Raw genomic sequence first — 18,038 nt, 5'->3', positions numbered from 1 at the left:
AATACTAATAAAGGACTTGAAATTCTTCATTGAGGAAGGAAATCCTCTAAATTTGGCATTGCAAATAAGTTCAGAGCTCTGATTTGCATGCATAGTTTTGTAGGAGGGAAGGATCAAAATTTAGATATTCAAACATCACTTACTCTAACTCCCTTGAGACAAGTTTAAATGTTGCTTCCATAGTTTTGTGGAGAAGAGTTCCCCGTTCCCCACGTAAAATTTACTCAAAAACACCTAATTACCTAATCATCTGTCAGTTCCCCTTGTTTCTCCTTTTGTTCAGAAACACTGAATCTTTTCTTAAACTCCTATGTTCTTCTCTAATGTTACAAAATGGCCATGCATTAAGAGCAAGAACAGAGCTTCCGTTGCTGCTTATACAAGTTTCTATTCATCATGTACGTCGCAATTTTCTAGTTGCTTCTGTTTCCCCTAGACGTTGGTTGGCTAGCACAAATTTATGTGGTAACACGCCGCCATGCTTCACTGATGTAAGGCAAGCCATATTCCAAGACTACTCGCACAAGGGAAACGAAATACAACCTTGTAGAACAAAAGCTAATAGCAACAACAGATATGAATAAAATCTTGTTTTAACAATTATCACAGAAATCATTCATGGAGTTTCTACACACCCATAGAGGTGTAAATGGAAACAAGGAACTTCTTAATGAATCAAAATTAATATCCTAATCGACAAGATATAACCTACACCAAGATGATAGTTCATATTTCTCCAAATAGAAACAAATTAACTTGGAACAAATTTTCAATTTCACCCAAAACTGATTTAAATGATTATACTGTTTTCTAAAGAATTTATTACTTCCACACATACCAAGCCACTAGAAGCTTTGCAAATGACTCAAAACAGCCCAAAACCACCATTTCCAAGCGGAGAGCAATCTTCTGTAGATGCTGGAGAACCAGCACTCTCAGACTCAGTCATGTTGGCAGGAACTATTTTTTAGCTTGAGAGGTTTGCTACTATGGGAGTCAATAACCAAGGAACAAGAGATAAGTTTCCGATACCTTGACCTCACCAACTTTCCCACCACATTCCCTCTGGACCGAATTTCAAAGATTAAATTCATTGGAACTCCACCTCCATCATCTGAGACTGCTAAGCTTGCCCCAGCCCCATACAAAGGAACCTTATCTCCACGGAGAGTCACAACTACAGTACGATGACTCTTTCTTGGTTGATAGTACTTCTTCAACTGCAATCAGAAACATATAAATAGAAACAATAAGAAACCAAAATGGTAGACAAAAACGGCTACTATAAATAAGTAGAATTAACTTGGGATAATCTGAGCTTGTTCCAAGATTTCAGTGATTGTTGTGTAAAATGTCCGAGAAAATGTTACCTGACCAGTGGCAACTGCAATTTCTGAGTACATTAGGTTGACTGGATTGGAGCTAACATGAATACCAAAGAAAGTAGCAGGATTGTATACTGTCATCCTCACTGAACAATTCATGGTAAGCATCTTGCTTGGAACTCCTGTCGTGTCCGCTCCCTCTCCAAAATAAAAATTATGGACTGTCAAGCTCTGCAAAACAATAATTTTTTCATTAAGACAAGTCAATTTGTAGAGCAGAAATTAAGAAAGAACAGAACTATCCCAAGTTACTGACAAGACCCAAAAGTTTAAGATTTTTAATATTACTTTTTTCGAGTATCTTATGTCTAAAGGAATCAGAGGGTAATTAAATAATATTATCTCACATATCGACAAGAAAATTGTATATTTCAGAAAAGCAAACCTTAACAGCGATTTGAGCTTTGTAAGGGCGGCTGGCACCCCAGATGATCAAACAAAACAAACTGAAAACCGCCACAAACCCAAACACACCCATCAAAATCTGGCACCTCCTCGTCAACCCTTTGTCCCTTCCATAAAAATACTCCCCATAATCAGCTTCTTCTTCAATAACATTACACTCATTCCAACCCTTTTCGTTTCTCTTCCTTTCTTTCTTGAGGGTTCCAGAGAAACGACTAGCAGATGAGGCCCTGGAGTGACGGCTGTAGGAAGGGTGAGAAGGAGATTCCATGGGGCTGTTGTAGGCGGGCGTTGCTTGCACGGACGATGACTTGTCCCCATCGTGGGAGTCCCTGGAAGGGCTTTGGACGTAGTAGAGTTGACGTTTGGGAGATCTTGGAGACGATGGGTCGACTGAGCTTGTTACATCAGAATCTGATTTGGTGTGCATCATGATCTTCCAACCGAATTGCTTCCAAAGATGAGAGATCGGTAATCAATCAGTTGAGTTGTGTGGGACAGTTTACAGTGAGGACTAGGGGAGGAAGGGACTCGGGGAGACAGACGAGAGTGGGGAAATGTAAGAACTACTACCGTACAACCAAGGTTAGGTTCGGACGTAAGGTATGGGACGTGTGAAGCTGGAGGTTCGGGGACGAGTGTCGGCTGTGATTCCGTTTATTTTGTTTGTTGGGTGGGAATACTGTTCACGTCATGTTTGACGGAGGTTGATGAACATAGTTAGTAAAGCATCTCGACGTCGTTTTTACTTGGAGCTAGTAGGATTTCATAAATTAGTTTAGGTAGTCTTAGAAACTTGGATTTTAAAATTAATACAATATTCAAGATCATTTTTTAAATTTATGAATTTGTTGAATGTTTATTTAGTTGTAAAATTGAAATATATAGTATTTTTAAATTTGAAATTCATTTTTTATACCTTTAAATATAATTATATTAAATTTTAATTATTTTTTGTATAATTATTAAATTTTATTTTCATAATTTATATAATAACCGAAGTTTAAATCCGTTATTTTTAAATCCATGTTCCCAAACATTGCAATTCCAAATTTTTTCGATGAAAAGTTTTCAGCTTGTTTAACCTTTTAGAACTTAGATAACTACTTTTTTTTTTATTGAACTATGCTTCTTATTTTAATTTGAAGACTTTTTTTTTATAATTGAAAATTTTCATTTCTATAAACCGAAAAAGCAAAAGATACGAGACAGATGGGAAGAGTTATTTGGCATTGTTCTACGTTTAAGAATTTTTTTCCTTCAATTATACACTATGATAATAAATTTAATTTAATTATAAAATACGTCATTAAAAAATTAATGATAAATTTGAATCATTAAGTGTAATAGTAAATTTATACCCTTTATCTCAAAATAAAATAGAGTTAAAAAAAAAAAAAAAAACAACGACCCTTAAAAGATAAAAGAGTGTGCGATTTTGCACCAAGCCTCAAATCTCAATTAAGATTTGAGATGGGTTTTGTCGCAGCAAATTAAGCCCTATGTGAACTTAGTTGGCAAAATTTCTAGTTTTAGTAAATAATGTTATAGTCGCATCGATCGATGTTAAAAATTTATAACCAAAAAAAAAAAAGATGTTATAAATTTTGCTCGTTGACAGAGTTGAGAATGTCCCCAGAGAAAAAAAAAAAAAAAACGCAAAATTTATCACCTTAGAAGCAGAGTTAATAGTAGTAATAAAAAAAATGGGTCATCGGATGGGAGCAACAGACTTGACAGTTTAACAATCAAGGGGATTATCAGCTGATCTATGCTTTTTCAATCATCACTTGACCACTTCTTCCAAAAATCTTTTAAATTAAAAAACATGAAAACAAAATTAAACGAGCCTCAGAAGGGGGGAAAAAGAAAGGGAGAATCGACCTCATAGAGAAGATTAGGCATTTCAACATGAAATATTTCGGACATTTGATTGTCATTCAAAATACATAATCATCGGCCGGTCGATTTTCAATCAAAACCATTACTAGCTTTGTAAACAACAAAATGGAAATAAGGAAAGAGAAAAACAGCCAAATACGACAAACAAGACCTTTCAAAGTTGAAATCGTCAGCGTTCCCTTTTTCTTAATATTTTTCTTTTAAAAAAAAATTCAAAGAAAGGAAAAACAGGAAAATTTTTTGAAGGATCACGAAATCCTCGTGTTTCTGTATAACCTTTCGCATGGCTGCTTCAGCATATCGATATGAATTTCTGTTAATAAAATTCCATTTTCATTACATTATTATTTGCTTTCAAAATTTTAATACCATGATTAAATATTACTAATTGCATTTCACTACCAGTCTACCACACATGGATCCTTCAGGCAACAACTGATGCAAGAACTTCCAGTCCCAAAGGAAGGCCAAAGACAACCTTGAAGCTAACTCAACTGAACCAGGCTATATATAACTCAACTGAACCGAAGCTCAGAGGTAGAGACTTGAACATATTCAGTACATTAACATTGCCGTTCTAATAGTTGAAAGAAGAAACACAATCCAACACAAAGCACCTGCCCCATAATCTCAACGAAATTATATATGAAAACAAAGTGTAACATTCTATGTAGACAAGCAACGTACATAAGCCACCAGAATCAGACACAACCAACAAAATTTATAACCTAATTCTGAATCCTTCATTACCAACACATTTGATTGCATAAAAGCTCTGATGACTCAAATCTGAAACCAGAGAAAATACAGTAAATAAAGACCTCTACAACTGTCACCTTAAACCTCAGCTTCTGTCAGATCTACTTTCCATTTGCAAACGTGTATCTAGTGTTGACAGGATCTGGGGCATGGACATCCCCCCGGACACAACAATTTCTGCAATGGAAGAATGAATAAGATATAAGCTTAAATTGAAGCAGGAAAAGTTATAGTAATGCCCTTACTCCATTCTGTTTTTTTCCTTTTTCATATAAATATTCCACAACTATAACAGACCATCACTTCAGAATAGAGAAACCATCCTCATGGATGGGGCAATTTCAAAATAACCCCCATGAAGCAATGCAATTAACAAGGCTTCCTATTACCCCAAACAATAGGGAGTAAAGAGTTAGGAGGCCCATAACAAGACATAATAATCGGTAATAGAAAACAAAACATAACCCTGCCCCCCCCCCCCCTCTCCCCCCCCCTTCTTTTTTCCTTGTGTTTGTAAATAAGGACAACAAAAGAAGAGGAATCCCTCACCAATTCCTTCACGGACTGATAGATTCGGTCTGATGACATCCTTGGTATTGATGAGGAATATATCACCAATGTAAAGATGATTCGTGGGAACATAGACACAGCATAGATCTTCTTCACCAGAGTAGGTCTGCATTTTAAAAATGAAAAATAATAAAAACATCATTATTGATATTGCTCATATTTTAAAATGAAAGTCAAGCAACCAAAATTTTAATAGTTTATAGGACATAAAAATAGATGATGAGATTTCTTTTAAAAAAAAAAAAAAAGTAGTAGATAATGAGATGTCAAATACTGCTGCTGCATGGAAACTCCTCCTGAGCTTCAGTTGTGTCACCACAACATGGGATGTACACAATAACATTGGGACAAAAAGAGAGGAGAATCACTAGCTACATTTCAGGAAAAAGATTTTTGTACAGTCGGCAGTCTTTCCCAAGAAAAATGCCATGATCAAGAACCAAACCACTTGGCAACAAGCAGTTCCAAGAGTTTTGTGGAAAGAAAAAGTGATGCAGACAGCATGCCAATAAGATCATGTGAAGCGTGATGATTATGAAATCAGAAAATAAGAAAAACAAGGGAAGCCAATCCAAAATGATAGTTTTGGAACAAAAACTACATTTGCCCACCTGCAGAGTAACAGATGAAGTGATGAACCCAAATGCATATTCACCAATACGTGGATGCCTTATGATGGCTACTTCCTTGAAGGCCTGTGTGTTCTGATCTGAAGCACAAGAAAGATATAAAACATAAAAAGTGATGTAGCATATAGATTGTCACTGACTGAACCAATTTTAATAAAGTGACCAACTCAAATAATTTATTTTAATGTGGAAGAAAGCCAGCAGAAAAGCACACCTGGTGATATAGCAGAACTAATCTGCTTAGAGGCATTGTAGATATGACGAACAAATGGCATCCGCTTGATAAACCACTCACCAAGGCCCAGGACAGATGCTCCCAACCACGATGACATGAATACCCCAACCAAGAAGATGAATGTTATAGAAGTTACAAATCCAAGACCTATCCAAGATGCAAAAGGAGGAGAAAACATTAAGACGCCTGTTAAGTTAACCAGATGGTACATACTCTTGAAAAAGACATTCTTAAAAAAAAATGAAAAAGATCAATATTTAGATACATGTGATATCAGCAAATCATTTGCAAAGGCCACTGTGTGAAAATCAATTTAGCTTTCTTGCAGTAGATATCATACATAGCAAGATATCATGTTAAAGATATGTAAAACTGCAATCTAATAAGCAATTTCTCGTAGGCTAAACTGTCCTGAATATCTATCTGTGTGTTTATTTCCATAAAATTGAAGTCTGCTTCATGGAAATTTCATACAAAGAATGCTAATAAGTATTATGTAGGCTGTAGGCATAAGGAAAAATTCGGAAAAGATGACCGATGACAAAAAAAAAAAAAAAAGATTCCTCCAGTCTATGGAATATCATACAAGCTCTCACAATTATCACAGCTATTGTCCACAATCTCCCAAAAAAAAAAAAGAAATGCAGTGCAAAACAATCCTTGTCATTCAGAAGCCTTAAGGAAAGATAACATAACTTTACAATCTCCAAGATCCAATTAAAGGAGAAAAAGAGTAAAAGATTTAACAAATTATGAAACAAGCTCACAGGTCTAGACGGGAAAGGCATAGGAAAGTTTTTAGCAGCAAACTAAGTGAGATGCTCACCAAATATATCAATGCCAAGTTGAGCATAAATTGGAGAAAAAAAGCTATCCACAAAGTGAATAAACCACCATGTTATGTAGAAAGTGATTGCTATAGGAAACAGTATGACACTGCAAAACAACTATGAATCAGCAACTGCAATAACAGAATCGTGAATGACAATAGAAATTCTATATGATAAAATGCCATAAACATACATTCACTATTAGAAACTAAATCTACTAAATTTCTAAGTCCATCAAATAAAATGTTAGCACTAATTCATGATGACAAGAACTACCATTTTGTAAGATGATAGATAAGTAGCATAGGAATTTCAAGACAATCAACCTATGAGAAGACAAAAGGTGGAAACAAGGAAAAACTAAATTAAGGTATCAGGCTGGTCACAGAATTAAATCTGTCACCTCCATTTCACTTCTCAAATGAAGATTCCAACATAACTCTTCCAAGAAAGCATTTTGAATGAAGAAACTAATTATATGGAATAATGGCTGAATAATGCCAATGAAAGGAGAGAACAATGCATCCCAACCATTCCACTGAAACACTTATTTTTCAACAAGCACTTTGTGTATGAAATAGCTGAATAATTTGGGAAATAAACTTATCTCTTATTCCAACAATTAACAGCTAACAAAGTTCTAAAATTTACTATAATCATAATTAAAAGTGAAAAGCTAAACAAAGATATTTAGGTTTGATACATTAGTGAAAGCATTTTCACTCAATATCAAGGACATAAGATACAAGAAGCTGATTTGGAAGCATGTGCGAATCATTTTTCTATAAGGAGATAATAGTAGGACCATGCAAATCATTAAATATCATAGAGATGATAATTGCAAAAATATCTATAATGAGCCCATAAATCTAAAGCAAGGCTTTGAAACAATGCCGCCTACCATCCTGTCATAAACTTCTTGGAAGCCCAGCTCCGGAAAACTTTGTAAAAGGTCTGGATAAAACAAAGCTTGTCATGAAAAATTTTAAAAATAACGTACCATTACATGAGTACATAAACAAGTATAACCATACAGTTCCTATACAGGAAACAGGCTGAAAACATTTGTCTTGAAAGATTTCATTAGAAACCATCAATTTTCTTAACCCACTCCATCAACCAGACAAAACAATGTTAACAAGTCTCATGAGAGGAAGGGTAACTTCAAATTCAAACCTATAATTCAACTTACTAAATTTATCATAGGGAATTAAAACAGATATTGAATACAAATATATAAGTAATAATATAGTCTCCGTTATGGGCTTTAACACGCTTTACACAGTTTTTTAAGCTAGACAATGAATCCCAGATATATACGAAACCTCCAAGAGAAAAGGCAACCATTATCACAAATCTTGGACAGAACCCTATCAACCATCAGTCTTTAATTTTATCCCCTAAGTGGTCGTATCTTATGGTAACAACTTAAAAAGAAAAAAAAGAAATGAGAGAGAAAAAGAGAGACCTCGCGGCCGGCGTGATGCGAAGAAGAGGAAGAAGAAGAAGGCTTGGAAGAATCATCGTGGACGGAGTCAGCGACCGGGATTAGAAGCTCTCGATCTCTACTCTCTCTATCTCTACTCGCCATCACGATCGTCGATTTCTCATCCCCCATCACCAGAACACCCCGCTATTATTGTCCTTCTCAATAATCCCAAAAACCCTAACTGGCTTCAACCGTTTTCTCTCAACTCACTGTTTATCAGTAAAGAAGAAGAAAGACAACAAAATAATAAAAAGAAAAAGAAAGGGAGAGGTTCAATTTTGGCAATTGAGATAAGAGAAGACTCTTTGAAATCCGCCTCGCTTAATCTGGCTGCCATTTATTCCTTTTTTATTTAATTTATTTATTTATTTATTTATTATTAATAAAAGAATAGTACTAAAATAATGGGGTCGGGTCATTGGGGCGGGTAAGATCAGAGCTGAAGAACAATTGGAGGATCTTTCAAGGAGATGTTTATGTTTTTTAGCGCTATAATAGTTATGGGTTTAAGGGCGGATTAATCAAAGCTTAATAAAAATTATCTGATAAGCTGTTTTTTTTTTTTCGGGTTTCGTGGGGTTAAATTTTTTAACCGTATTTTTGCTGTCTTGTGGATGAGCTGTCGACGGCTGGCATTATGCCTCAAAGCCACGTATGTAATCCAAATCCATAAAACTTTATTAATTAGTTTTTTTGTCATATTTAATTAATTAATTTAAGATTTTGTTTTTATATGGTGAGATTTTTTTTTAATTTTACAGATTAAGAATTGTTATTTTTTTATTTTTAATCTATTTTAAAAGAAATGTGTCACTCCTTTTTAAAAACTCTATTAATGGTGAATAAGATAAATTTTATTATTTACTTAACAAAAATGAAAAAAAAAAAAGCTTTTTTCTTTATTTGTTTAATGAGTTTTTTTTTTTTTTTTTTTAATGTTTCAATAGCATGATCTTTGATTAAATTATGAGTTCAATTATTGTTGAGAAAAATTATCAAGAAAAAGCTCTTATAAAAGGTTAATGTGAAGTTGAAACGTGCATGCAAAAACTACTAATTGAATATTCACAATTCCAAAACCATTTAGGTTCAACACACATGATATTGAGACTTACCAATGGTCAATGGCGTACAATTCAAGTGGAAGACCAAGACAAGCTTGACACAAAAATGTTGGTCAATAGTCATACCTTTAGAAAAGTTAAGAATCATTAAGTTTGAAACCCTCCCTCACTTATTCCTTTTCTAAAATAAAAAGAAGAAAAAGAACAAAATGCTTCAATTTTAATACTTGTCTTAATATAAAATACACATTATCAATCCATTCATAGTCCATATATTTCTACTTGTTCATTTGTAATAATTTAACATGTAAATTACATTTGTGTTCCTTTTAACTTTAAGTTGTATATTGTTAATTTGATGTCCAAAGTTTCAAAATAATTTTATTTGTATTCAATTTTTTTATTAAATAAATATTAAAAGATTATTTTAAATAATTTAATAAACTTACTAAATAAATACAAACAAATTATATTCACAAATAATTTATTAAAAATTTTATTCATATACACTGTTACAAACATATTTTTAAAGAGTGACATTTTTCCTTTTTTATTGTTAAAACTTTGCAACAATAACCAAACATGTTTTGAATTATGGCTAATAGAAACTAACTTAAAAAATTAAAAAAAAAAATTTGACAACAGTGGTAAAAAAACACCTATAAAAAATTTTCCTTGTTGGAGATGGGGCTACAGTGTTTAAGAACTAAACCCTTTCCAACCTTTGGCCCATACAGCTATGTGGACTATGCAGGCCCGCAGGACGAAAACACGTTGCAGTTTCTTGCAGCTAGTGATGGCAACGGGTCGGGTCGGGGTAGGTTTTTGCTCGTCTCGAATTCGATCCGATTTTAAATATATAATACTCGAACTCGTATCCGATCTGATAATTTTTTATTTTTAATATTCGATCCGACATTGTATAAAATTAATCCGATCCGATTCGACTCGAAATTAATAAAATATTATTTTAAATATAAATATAAAATTAAATATATATATATATATATAAATATATATAATTAAATATAAAATTAAAAAAATAATTAAAAAAATAATTTTTTTATATATATCGGGTCGGATTTGACTAAAACCCGACTCCGACTCGAACTCGAAAATTTTTTACTTTATCCGACCACAATCCAAACCGATATCCGATTTTAAAAAAAAAAAAACGACCCTAACCCGTACTACTAGTGGCTGATTAGCAAATTGGATAATTTAAGCCATGTTTCTCGTATATTATTTTTCAACGTTAATTAAATTTCTTCTTTAATTAATCTAAATTACGATAAAAATATTCATAATATTACCCGTCTTATTTACAAGCAATACTAACTTTATTGGATAAATTGTTCAAAAATAATAATATTGTTATTACTATTATAAAAATGAAAAAGGAAAAGTTAACTTTGGTTAACAATTATCCAAGGATTATTACAAGTAGAGATGATGAGACGGGAGCCACAAGGGATTGAAAAGTAAGACTCAGCAAAGAGGTGAAGAAGCTGACAAAACAAATGTAGAAAAAAAGGTTGGACAACGTGCCGCCGTCTCAAAAAGGTTCTCCGATTTATACGCAATAATAATGATCTCTTTTACTCTCTCTTCTGTTCTATATCATTGTGGAACATAGAAACTTCTGGTTTTAAGGTTTTTTTTTTTTCACTTTTTTGCTTATATATAGATATATTTATAGCTGAAGACCGCCAAATGATACATGCATGAACAAAACTTGAGAGACAGAAGAATCTTTTATAGGCTGTGAGAGAGGGCAAGGCAGAAAGGATTAAAAAAGAGATGTTGGAAGGCAAAGCTATGATAAAAGAAACAGACATGCCAGAGAAGATGCAAAGGCAAGCCATGGCTTCTGCTTCGCATGCACTAGATCTCTATGATGTTTCTGACTGCATCTCAATTGCTGCCTACATCAAGAAGGTCTTTATTTGCTTCTAGCTAGTTTTTCTTTTTCATTTTCACTAAACCCTTTTTTTTTCTGTTTTATTTATCGGTTACTGTTTTCGTTTGAATGAAGTTGTATTTATTACAAGGTATAAACTTGGCTTTGGGTTTGGGGCATCTTTAGTGGTATGTTCATATGTTTGGAATTTCTGGCAGGAATTTGACAAGAGATATGGGGGCGTATGGCAATGTGTGGTGGGTTCAAACTTTGGGTGCTTCTTCACTCATACAAAAGGTACTTTCGTTTATTTTGCTCTGGGGACCCTCAATTTCCTTATCTTCAAGGGAGCATCTTCTTAATATTATGAAGATGAGAAGAGACTGACAGAAGAACAAAACGCAGCCAGGCCAGCCATACCAAAAACAGCTTTATTTGTTAGCAGTGACTGATCCAGGGTACGAGCAGAAATTAGGGTGTAAGATGCTGGTGCCAAGAGTTCTGTTCAAATGGCAGACTAGTAGTTAAAATGTCCTTTTTATTCTGAATCTGTAGAGACGCACGGTACTCCAAATTTGCCTGTTTGCAAGGAAGTAGGATAAGGGATTCTTGACTTCAGCTGCATTTGATAAAAAAGAAATACTATGGACTTGGAATAATGTAATTATTGCTACTACGAAATCTGTTGTATTTTTTTAATATGGTGGTTGTCCTTTTCAACGGGCAAGCTACTTCTCATAGACTTGGCAGTTGGCAAACGCCATTCCTTTTCAATGGTTGCAGGTTTGCTGCCCTGCCCTTTTGAAATTTAAGCTTGACAGACGGAGGTGTAATGGTTGACTGAGTAAAAATGGGCAAGTTTTCTTTGTTTTTGTTTTGTTTTGGGCCAAAATTGAGTTCCTTAGTTGAGCTCGACTTACGAAATTTGAAGAGAATATTTGCATCCAAAGACACTTACATTAGGTCATGTGTCTTTTAATAATCATGAAAAGATATGATATAACTAATTCATATTATATAAAAAAAAAAAGACAAGGGTTCTATACATATTTCAATTGATCAAGATATCAATACACCTAAGTGCCAGGCTTTAACTCTTTTTCAGTGCCTGAAATCTAAATTTACATTTGCACAAATAGCAACTAAAATTTCAGTTGAAATATAATTTTGAATCCGAGATATGGCTGACACTTCCAACTCTTGCCACCTTTATTCAACCAAAGTAAGCTTATTTACAATGCTGCAACACTGACCTCTTGAAGCAGAACATCTGTTGAACCATTTAAGAAGATGGTACGTAAAGCAGACTTTAGGCACAAATCTCCTCAATTAACCCGCTCAATAATTGCTTCTCTATATCATCCACTACTTGCATTGTGTCATCCACAGAAAAGCATTTCCTCCAACCCAAGTCCCATATTCCACTTAAAACTTCACTGCGCTTTATATCTCTTTCCAGCATTGCGTAAAGACTATCAGTAGGACAGTTTTCACCAGCAAGTTCACTATAGCTTCTCAGAGCCTCAATACCATCACAAGTTTCCTTTAACAAACGATCTAAAGAGATATGGCTTCTGGCATTTCCAACCAGGGTTAATAACGGAGGGTGGATCATTTGAGAATCAGGAAAGCTTCTTCGTCGAACAATTTCATTTGCACAATCCAAGGAGAGCCGTGTATTGGAATTGGTGAAGTCACCGATGCCAAAATTTTGTGAAGTTGTAGGACCATGCACGTTGAAATCAAAAAGCTCCTCTGCGTGATTGAGAAAAGCTGGACTGCTCAATAGCAAAGCCTTAAGACTGGTCCCTGTCATGAAGTGTTCACTGTTGGTTCCAGTGGGAATTATGGAGTTATCATCAACTTCTCCAATAGATTTTCTGTTGTTATGATCATCAGTAATCACCAGGGTAACATCACAAACAGAACTCTCACTATTATCGTAGTGTTCTATAAAAAAGAAAAAAGGGGAAAAAGAAAATAAAAGAACTTGTTAAGCATCTACATTTTGCACAAAAAGTACAAGAGTACATTTTTCTGAACTGACATATTAGAATGTATTTTTCCAGTTCCATTAGATGGTTAATTAAAGGCAGTTAATAGTTCACTCCAAATATATATCATCAAAATGGGGAAAAAAGAATATTTATGATGATAAACACTCCACCTATGACTTGGAGGTCCTAGAATGTTTTCTCATCATTCATCCCGTAAGTTTTTCTTAAAATAACAAAATGAGAAAGCATATTGCGCTGTATCCAATTAAGTTTATTCAAAAGCTATATGCTTTTCTTTTTAAGGTTAGATAATCTGAGTTAATAGTCATGTTTCTCAACATGTTGATAGCTTTCAAATATTATGTTGCTGACTGCTTTGAATTTTTTCCCGAAAAGTTCTTGTTGGACAGGAGAGGTATCAGCATTAGAGGAGAAAATCAGCAAATTTCAACATGTAATTATTTGAGTATGACATGCATTCTACATGCAATTACATCAGAAATGCATGTCTATATGTATTTACTTCTCTAAAGTGAGCAAATGGCAGCTGATTTATGTCACCTACAACACTGTGATTTAATAAATTTTCGGTTAAAAAGGGTGTTACCTCCAATCTGAATATCAGTGGCTTCTGTTCCCTCCTCTATAGCAAGTTGATCTGCAGTTTCAGTGCTATATCCTTCCAAAACAGTATCATTTTCTGATGCAGGATCAATCCTCTTTCCTTCCAAAACAGTGTCATTTTCTGATGCAAGATCAATCCTCTTTCCTTCCAAAACAGTATCATTTTCAGATGTAAGATCAAAACTCTTTCCTTCCAAAACAATATGATCTCCTTTGCATTCTAATTTCTTACTCTGCACAGAAGATAAACTGCATTTAATGTTATTGCTTGATACATGTAGCAGAGGAATTTCAAATCTCATATGTCAACATGCTGTTTAATGAAATTTAGAATTATAAAAGCAGAATGTAAACTTAAAAGGACTCACAGTTATTTTAACTGCTGTACCCTTGCGCACAGCCTTTTTTGTTGGACTCTTTTCCAGATCACTGGGACCATCAACCATAGTTTGTGGTGTGCAATCAGAATTGGAGTTTGCAGTAGCACTTATTTGACTGGAAATTTTATTTTTTGTAACATTTGATCCATTTTCGGGCTTATTGGGCTTTGGAGGGGTAACCTTGGCTTGATCTTTATTAGCCCTCAATAAATTCTTTGCTTTTGCAACCTCCTTCTCGACTGTTTTCCTGCCGCTTATCACAGGTTTTGGTATCTTGTCAGTTTCCTCTTTCTTCAGGGATAGATGAGTTATAGGCCCAGAACTTTTCATCTTAGTAGAAAGCCTCTGTTTAATCTTTACTTCCTTTTTTACTGGTCTGGTCTCTTTCTCTTGGCTGTCTTTGGCACCTTCCTGCTGGCTAAGTCTCTTCACTGGAGTTTCTTTTGCTTCCAATCTTCTGCTCATTTTGTTGAAGTCCAAACCTCTATTATTGGAGTGGGTTATTTTGGAAGGAGAATCCTCTTTTACTTTCAGTTTTTTGAGCATAGTTTCTGTGTTTGAGCTTCCATCCTGAAAAACTGGTGCAAACTTTGTTTGTGGTCGCAGGTTTGGATCACGTCGAGGTTTAATGAGCACAATAGGAGGGCTATTATTAATCAACTTCTGTTCAGAAAAGAAGTCACTTTGTTGATGGGAATCAGGCTTAATCTCGTTGATGGAGTTGCTTTTCAGAAGTCCTTTAAAATGCATGGTCTCAAGGATGTCCTTCAGCGTCCTGCTCTCTGGATCTTCCTTCTGAAAAACAAACCAAGACTTCCTTACTTTTGGCGTATCAATTTCAAATATAGGCCTCTGTTGACTGAAAATCTTCTTATTCTCCAAATCTTTCTGGGAACTTGTCTGTAATGATTTTGAAGGCATTTCTTCTAGGCCCATAAGCTTTGCAATCAAACTTGGGCCCTTTGCCTTCTTCTCCAGAGCTGCTGAAGAGATAGATGAAACTATGGAGGTAAAGTTGTCAGCTTGGACAGTTGAAGATTGGCTCGAGCTTGTGGACGGGATTTCTGAAGCTGAGTCCAGAAATCTTCTATTGAAGCATCTCTTTTCTTCAGCATTTATGTTTGGCAACAGATTTTGCCGAGCTAGGCTGTCTCTAATTACTTTCCTAAGCTCCTCAATGCAATCTCTTGAAGAACCATCAGCAGAAAGACGTGGATTTTGGCTTCCCGTTTGGTAATTTCGCTCTGCAACTGGACTAGAATTCGTTCTCTGAATCGCTTGATCATTTCTCACATTATCGCATTTTTCGTTTTCTTTCTTCTTCAACCTAGCCATATAATGAGATGCTTCATGCAATTTCCCTAGCATGTTTAGAGAGTCTTGCAAATCAAGTGCTCCTTTCAACAAATCTTTTGCTATATCTTTCGAATGGCCATCATACCAAAGCCCTTTGGACCATGAGTCAATTACCTGATTCAGCTTGTGAGCTCCTCTTGAAACCTCTAAGAGCTGACAGGAAGATGAGCTATGTATTTCTTCTATGGCCCCTTTAGACACCACCTCTTCTCTTTCTTCCTTATGCGACACATATACGTTCGATCTGTTCTGTGTTTTCCGGCCTTCATTCTTATGCTCCATCTTCTCAGAAGCACTTTTGGACCTTCTAATTGTTCCGCATTCGACGACTCCCTTTGGATCATCACATGTAACAAATGACCTGTACACAACTGATATCAGACTGCCTTGAGGCATATTCTGTTACCAAAAGTATTAATAAAGTCAGATGCTTACAAATGTTGAAAGACCAAATCCACCAATAATATATATTTCTCATGAGATGATGCTTACATGCTCTTGATATTCTAATCGTTCTTTGCAATGATTATCTGAAACAGACAAAAGGAACACTTGTTTTTTTTTGGCCAATAAAAGGAACACTTGTTCGGTTCTGCTTCAGTGAAAACAACATAAGCAAAACCATAATCAGTTGGTGCCGTCCTAATAAACAAAATCAATGTCATTAAAGAAATGGGGAAAAAATTCCATTTCCCTTTGTAATGTTTCAAACTTTAGCCATTGAATCATCTCCCGGAGATTCTTATCCAAAGAGATCCTTAAAACTAATGTTGATCATAAATCCAGGAGAGAGACAGAGATGTGTTGAAAAATGGAGGCACTAGATTTGAGCAAGAAAGTATATTCATAGTTTGACCATACATAAGCATGAAAGATTAACTTATATAATTCCATTACATGATTGAAAAAGGATACAAGACTACCAGACTAAAAGCAAAAGGTTATCTATTTATGAACAGGCAAAGGAATCATTTTTTCTCAATACTTAGTGCAGAAGAACCTGAACACCGGTCAATGAACCCAATTCTCTCTTCTTTAACCCAACACTCAGAACCAAGAACTAAAAAAGATGAGAAAATGCAAGTAAAAAAGAAACAAAATCAAGACCCAACCCAAGAATTTAAGCAGGGAAAGCTGACCTGCTGCAAGTGAGCTAGCAGAGACTCAGATCCAAAGAGAAAGAGAAAGTAGTAAGGTGCATTGGCTTTGTGAAGCAATGAAGAAGGAGTGTGTACAGGGGGGGGGGGCTTTCGTTTTTCTTCCAAAGCAAAGAAAAAGAGAGTTGAAAATACAGTTTATTCGTTTAGTTTAATGGGGATGATGAGATTAGTAAGCGGCGTGATTTCACGACGGTAGGACTTTTAGTTATATTTTTCGTACGCGTGTTGCAGAGAGAGACAGAGAAGACTAACCAAAACAAAGGAATCTGTTCAAATGCAGGACGAGGGAACGGAAGGCAACTCTCTCCACTTTAACTCCTTCAGAAACCAACATCAGTTATGGTGGTTTCACACTTTCACCTATTACGAGTATCTTTTAGAAAATGCATGGACAATGCTGGGATTTTCATATTTAACCGATAAATTGTATATTTTTATGGTTTTTTTTTTTCATTTTTATTTAATATGTACAAGGTGTGATGCTTGTGGAGGAAAAAACTAAAAAATATTACCACTAGTATTAGAAAAAAAAGAGAGACAAAAGAAGAATCAACCAGCTGATTATAATATTCGAAAAGAAATTAAAAATGAACCTCATGTTTGAAATTAAAGAAAGAAAAAGTGATAAAGTATTAAAGCTCAGAACTTCAAATCTTTGTCCAAAAATTTTTACCTCCAATTAGCTGACTTGAGTGACCAAAATTTTGGTTTACTTGTTGCTAATCTTGAAACCAAATTACTATATTTTTTTTTTATTTGGGAAAAAGAAAGATGCCTAACCAACCATCTAATGACTAGTTCTATAAGCCTATAGTATTATCCTCAATGAATTTTTGAGATTTCACTTTCTAGGAGAGAAGCTGTAATTTACTCACACAAACCTAAAAAATCTTTCACTACTTTACTTTAAATCGAAGGTTTTAAAGACAGAAATCGTGCATTAATGAGCCACATTTTGGGTGCGTACATGGTTCAGAACACCTAACTCTTTTCGACTAACCAGAAACAAATTCAACAGGTTTAGAACACCTAACACGAGTGCAAGTGGAAAATTTGAACAATGAAAGCTTCAAATTTTAATTAAAACAGATACCAAATGAAAGTATCAAGCCTTTGAATGTTGGGAGTTCTTTCAGAAACAGGCTCCATTTTTTCTTTTCATTTACTCATTACTTACCAAAACTGTTCAGTCTTGACCATAGTATGCCTACTACATTAAATTTCTACCACTTAGTGGAAATCATGGGCTCACAATGCCTTGGAGGTAAGGGAAAGAACCCAAAAAAATATCAGGAAAAAAAAAAAAAAAGGGAAAGGCAGGTAAGGGAAAAGCCACTTGCATCCATGTCTAAA

At 34.7% G+C, this 18,038-nt stretch overlaps 4 protein-coding genes and 1 non-coding gene across 12 annotated transcripts; 1 reads left to right on the top strand and 4 right to left on the bottom strand.

Annotated features, from left to right (window-relative positions):
- Positions 1 to 577: 577 nt before the first annotated feature.
- On the bottom strand, positions 578 to 2,473 carry LOC111285370 (uncharacterized). The gene is made up of 3 exons (XM_089763253.1): positions 1,771 to 2,473; positions 1,371 to 1,556; positions 578 to 1,220 (listed from the first exon to the last, which is right to left on the bottom strand). Exons 1-3 carry the CDS (start codon positions 2,221 to 2,223, stop codon positions 942 to 944), a joined length of 918 nt encoding a protein of 305 aa, XP_089619379.1. The 5' UTR covers positions 2,224 to 2,473; the 3' UTR covers positions 578 to 941.
- Positions 2,474 to 3,496: 1,023 nt separating this feature from the next.
- Positions 3,497 to 3,589, bottom strand: LOC149518618 (small nucleolar RNA snR60/Z15/Z230/Z193/J17). Its single transcript, XR_016343368.1, has one exon. It is a non-coding gene; the product is annotated as a small nucleolar RNA snR60/Z15/Z230/Z193/J17 (small nucleolar RNA).
- A 721-nt stretch (positions 3,590 to 4,310) lies between these two features.
- Positions 4,311 to 8,529, bottom strand: LOC111285679 (protein CONTINUOUS VASCULAR RING 1-like). Of its 2 annotated transcripts, XM_022875244.2 has the most exons (7): positions 8,184 to 8,529; positions 7,617 to 7,669; positions 6,712 to 6,821; positions 5,865 to 6,032; positions 5,633 to 5,730; positions 5,001 to 5,127; positions 4,311 to 4,628 (listed from the first exon to the last, which is right to left on the bottom strand). In XM_022875244.2, exons 1-7 carry the CDS (start codon positions 8,331 to 8,333, stop codon positions 4,537 to 4,539), a joined length of 798 nt encoding a protein of 265 aa, XP_022730979.1. In that variant the 5' UTR covers positions 8,334 to 8,529; the 3' UTR covers positions 4,311 to 4,536. The 2 variants fall into 2 exon arrangements, with proteins under 2 accessions (XP_022730979.1, XP_022730980.2); XM_022875245.2 differs by lacking the exon at positions 7,617 to 7,669 and having other exon boundaries at positions 8,184 to 8,523.
- A 2,170-nt stretch (positions 8,530 to 10,699) lies between these two features.
- On the top strand, positions 10,700 to 12,045 carry LOC111284591 (dynein light chain 1, cytoplasmic-like). 3 transcript variants are annotated; one of them, XM_089763249.1, is made up of 3 exons: positions 10,700 to 10,831; positions 10,956 to 11,206; positions 11,387 to 12,045. In XM_089763249.1, the coding sequence occupies exons 2-3, from the start codon at positions 11,069 to 11,071 to the stop codon at positions 11,528 to 11,530; spliced, it is 282 nt and encodes a 93-aa protein (XP_089619375.1). In that variant the 5' UTR covers positions 10,700 to 10,831; positions 10,956 to 11,068; the 3' UTR covers positions 11,531 to 12,045. The 3 variants fall into 3 exon arrangements, with proteins under 3 accessions (XP_089619375.1, XP_022729067.2, XP_022729066.2); XM_022873332.2 differs by lacking the exon at positions 10,700 to 10,831 and having other exon boundaries at positions 10,877 to 11,206; positions 11,387 to 11,465; positions 11,574 to 12,045; XM_022873331.2 differs by lacking the exon at positions 10,700 to 10,831 and having other exon boundaries at positions 10,886 to 11,206.
- A 96-nt stretch (positions 12,046 to 12,141) lies between these two features.
- Positions 12,142 to 17,038, bottom strand: LOC149518617 (uncharacterized). 5 transcript variants are annotated; one of them, XM_089763245.1, is made up of 5 exons: positions 16,938 to 17,038; positions 16,018 to 16,117; positions 14,158 to 15,924; positions 13,773 to 14,022; positions 12,142 to 13,118 (listed from the first exon to the last, which is right to left on the bottom strand). In XM_089763245.1, exons 3-5 carry the CDS (start codon positions 15,919 to 15,921, stop codon positions 12,478 to 12,480), a joined length of 2,655 nt encoding a protein of 884 aa, XP_089619371.1. In that variant the 5' UTR covers positions 15,922 to 15,924; positions 16,018 to 16,117; positions 16,938 to 17,038; the 3' UTR covers positions 12,142 to 12,477. The 5 variants fall into 5 exon arrangements, with proteins under 5 accessions (XP_089619371.1, XP_089619370.1, XP_089619374.1 ...); XM_089763244.1 differs by having other exon boundaries at positions 16,665 to 16,961; XM_089763248.1 differs by lacking the exon at positions 16,018 to 16,117 and having other exon boundaries at positions 16,665 to 16,963.
- Between the last annotated feature and the right edge of the window lie 1,000 nt (positions 17,039 to 18,038).

Source organism: Durio zibethinus, chromosome 6 (genome assembly GCF_047325235.1).
Source record: "Durio zibethinus cultivar Kanyao isolate XHJ-2024 chromosome 6, ASM4732523v1, whole genome shotgun sequence".
Lineage (NCBI taxonomy): Eukaryota > Viridiplantae > Streptophyta > Magnoliopsida > Malvales > Malvaceae > Durio > Durio zibethinus.
This window is presented reverse-complemented; position numbering and strand designations above follow the sequence as displayed.

What these genes read in the sequence shown, in the direction of transcription:
- LOC111285370 (XM_089763253.1), bottom strand. Translation starts at nt 2,223, where the DNA reads ATGATGCACACCAAATCAGATTCTGATGTAACAAGCTCAGTCGACCCA. An exon ending in AAGCTCAAATCGCTGTTAAG is followed by an intron (nt 1,557 to 1,770) that starts GTTTGCTTTTCT and finishes ATTGTTTTGCAG; the next exon opens with AGCTTGACAGTCCATAATTT. An exon ending in TTGCAGTTGCCACTGGTCAG is followed by an intron (nt 1,221 to 1,370) that starts GTAACATTTTCT and finishes TTCTGATTGCAG; the next exon opens with TTGAAGAAGTACTATCAACC.
- LOC111285679 (XM_022875244.2), bottom strand. Translation starts at nt 8,333, where the DNA reads ATGGGGGATGAGAAATCGACGATCGTGATGGCGAGTAGAGATAGAGAG. An exon ending in CGCATCACGCCGGCCGCGAG is followed by an intron (nt 7,670 to 8,183) that starts GTCTCTCTTTTT and finishes TGTTTTATCCAG; the next exon opens with ACCTTTTACAAAGTTTTCCG. An exon ending in TAGTTCTGCTATATCACCAG is followed by an intron (nt 5,731 to 5,864) that starts GTGTGCTTTTCT and finishes CTTGTGCTTCAG; the next exon opens with ATCAGAACACACAGGCCTTC.
- LOC111284591 (XM_089763249.1), top strand. Translation starts at nt 11,069, where the DNA reads ATGTTGGAAGGCAAAGCTATGATAAAAGAAACAGACATGCCAGAGAAG. An exon ending in TTGCTGCCTACATCAAGAAG is followed by an intron (nt 11,207 to 11,386) that starts GTCTTTATTTGC and finishes AATTTCTGGCAG; the next exon opens with GAATTTGACAAGAGATATGG.
- LOC149518617 (XM_089763245.1), bottom strand. Translation starts at nt 15,921, where the DNA reads ATGCCTCAAGGCAGTCTGATATCAGTTGTGTACAGGTCATTTGTTACA. An exon ending in GTACAGCAGTTAAAATAACT is followed by an intron (nt 14,023 to 14,157) that starts GTGAGTCCTTTT and finishes TCTTCTGTGCAG; the next exon opens with AGTAAGAAATTAGAATGCAA. An exon ending in CACTGATATTCAGATTGGAG is followed by an intron (nt 13,119 to 13,772) that starts GTAACACCCTTT and finishes TCTTTTTTATAG; the next exon opens with AACACTACGATAATAGTGAG.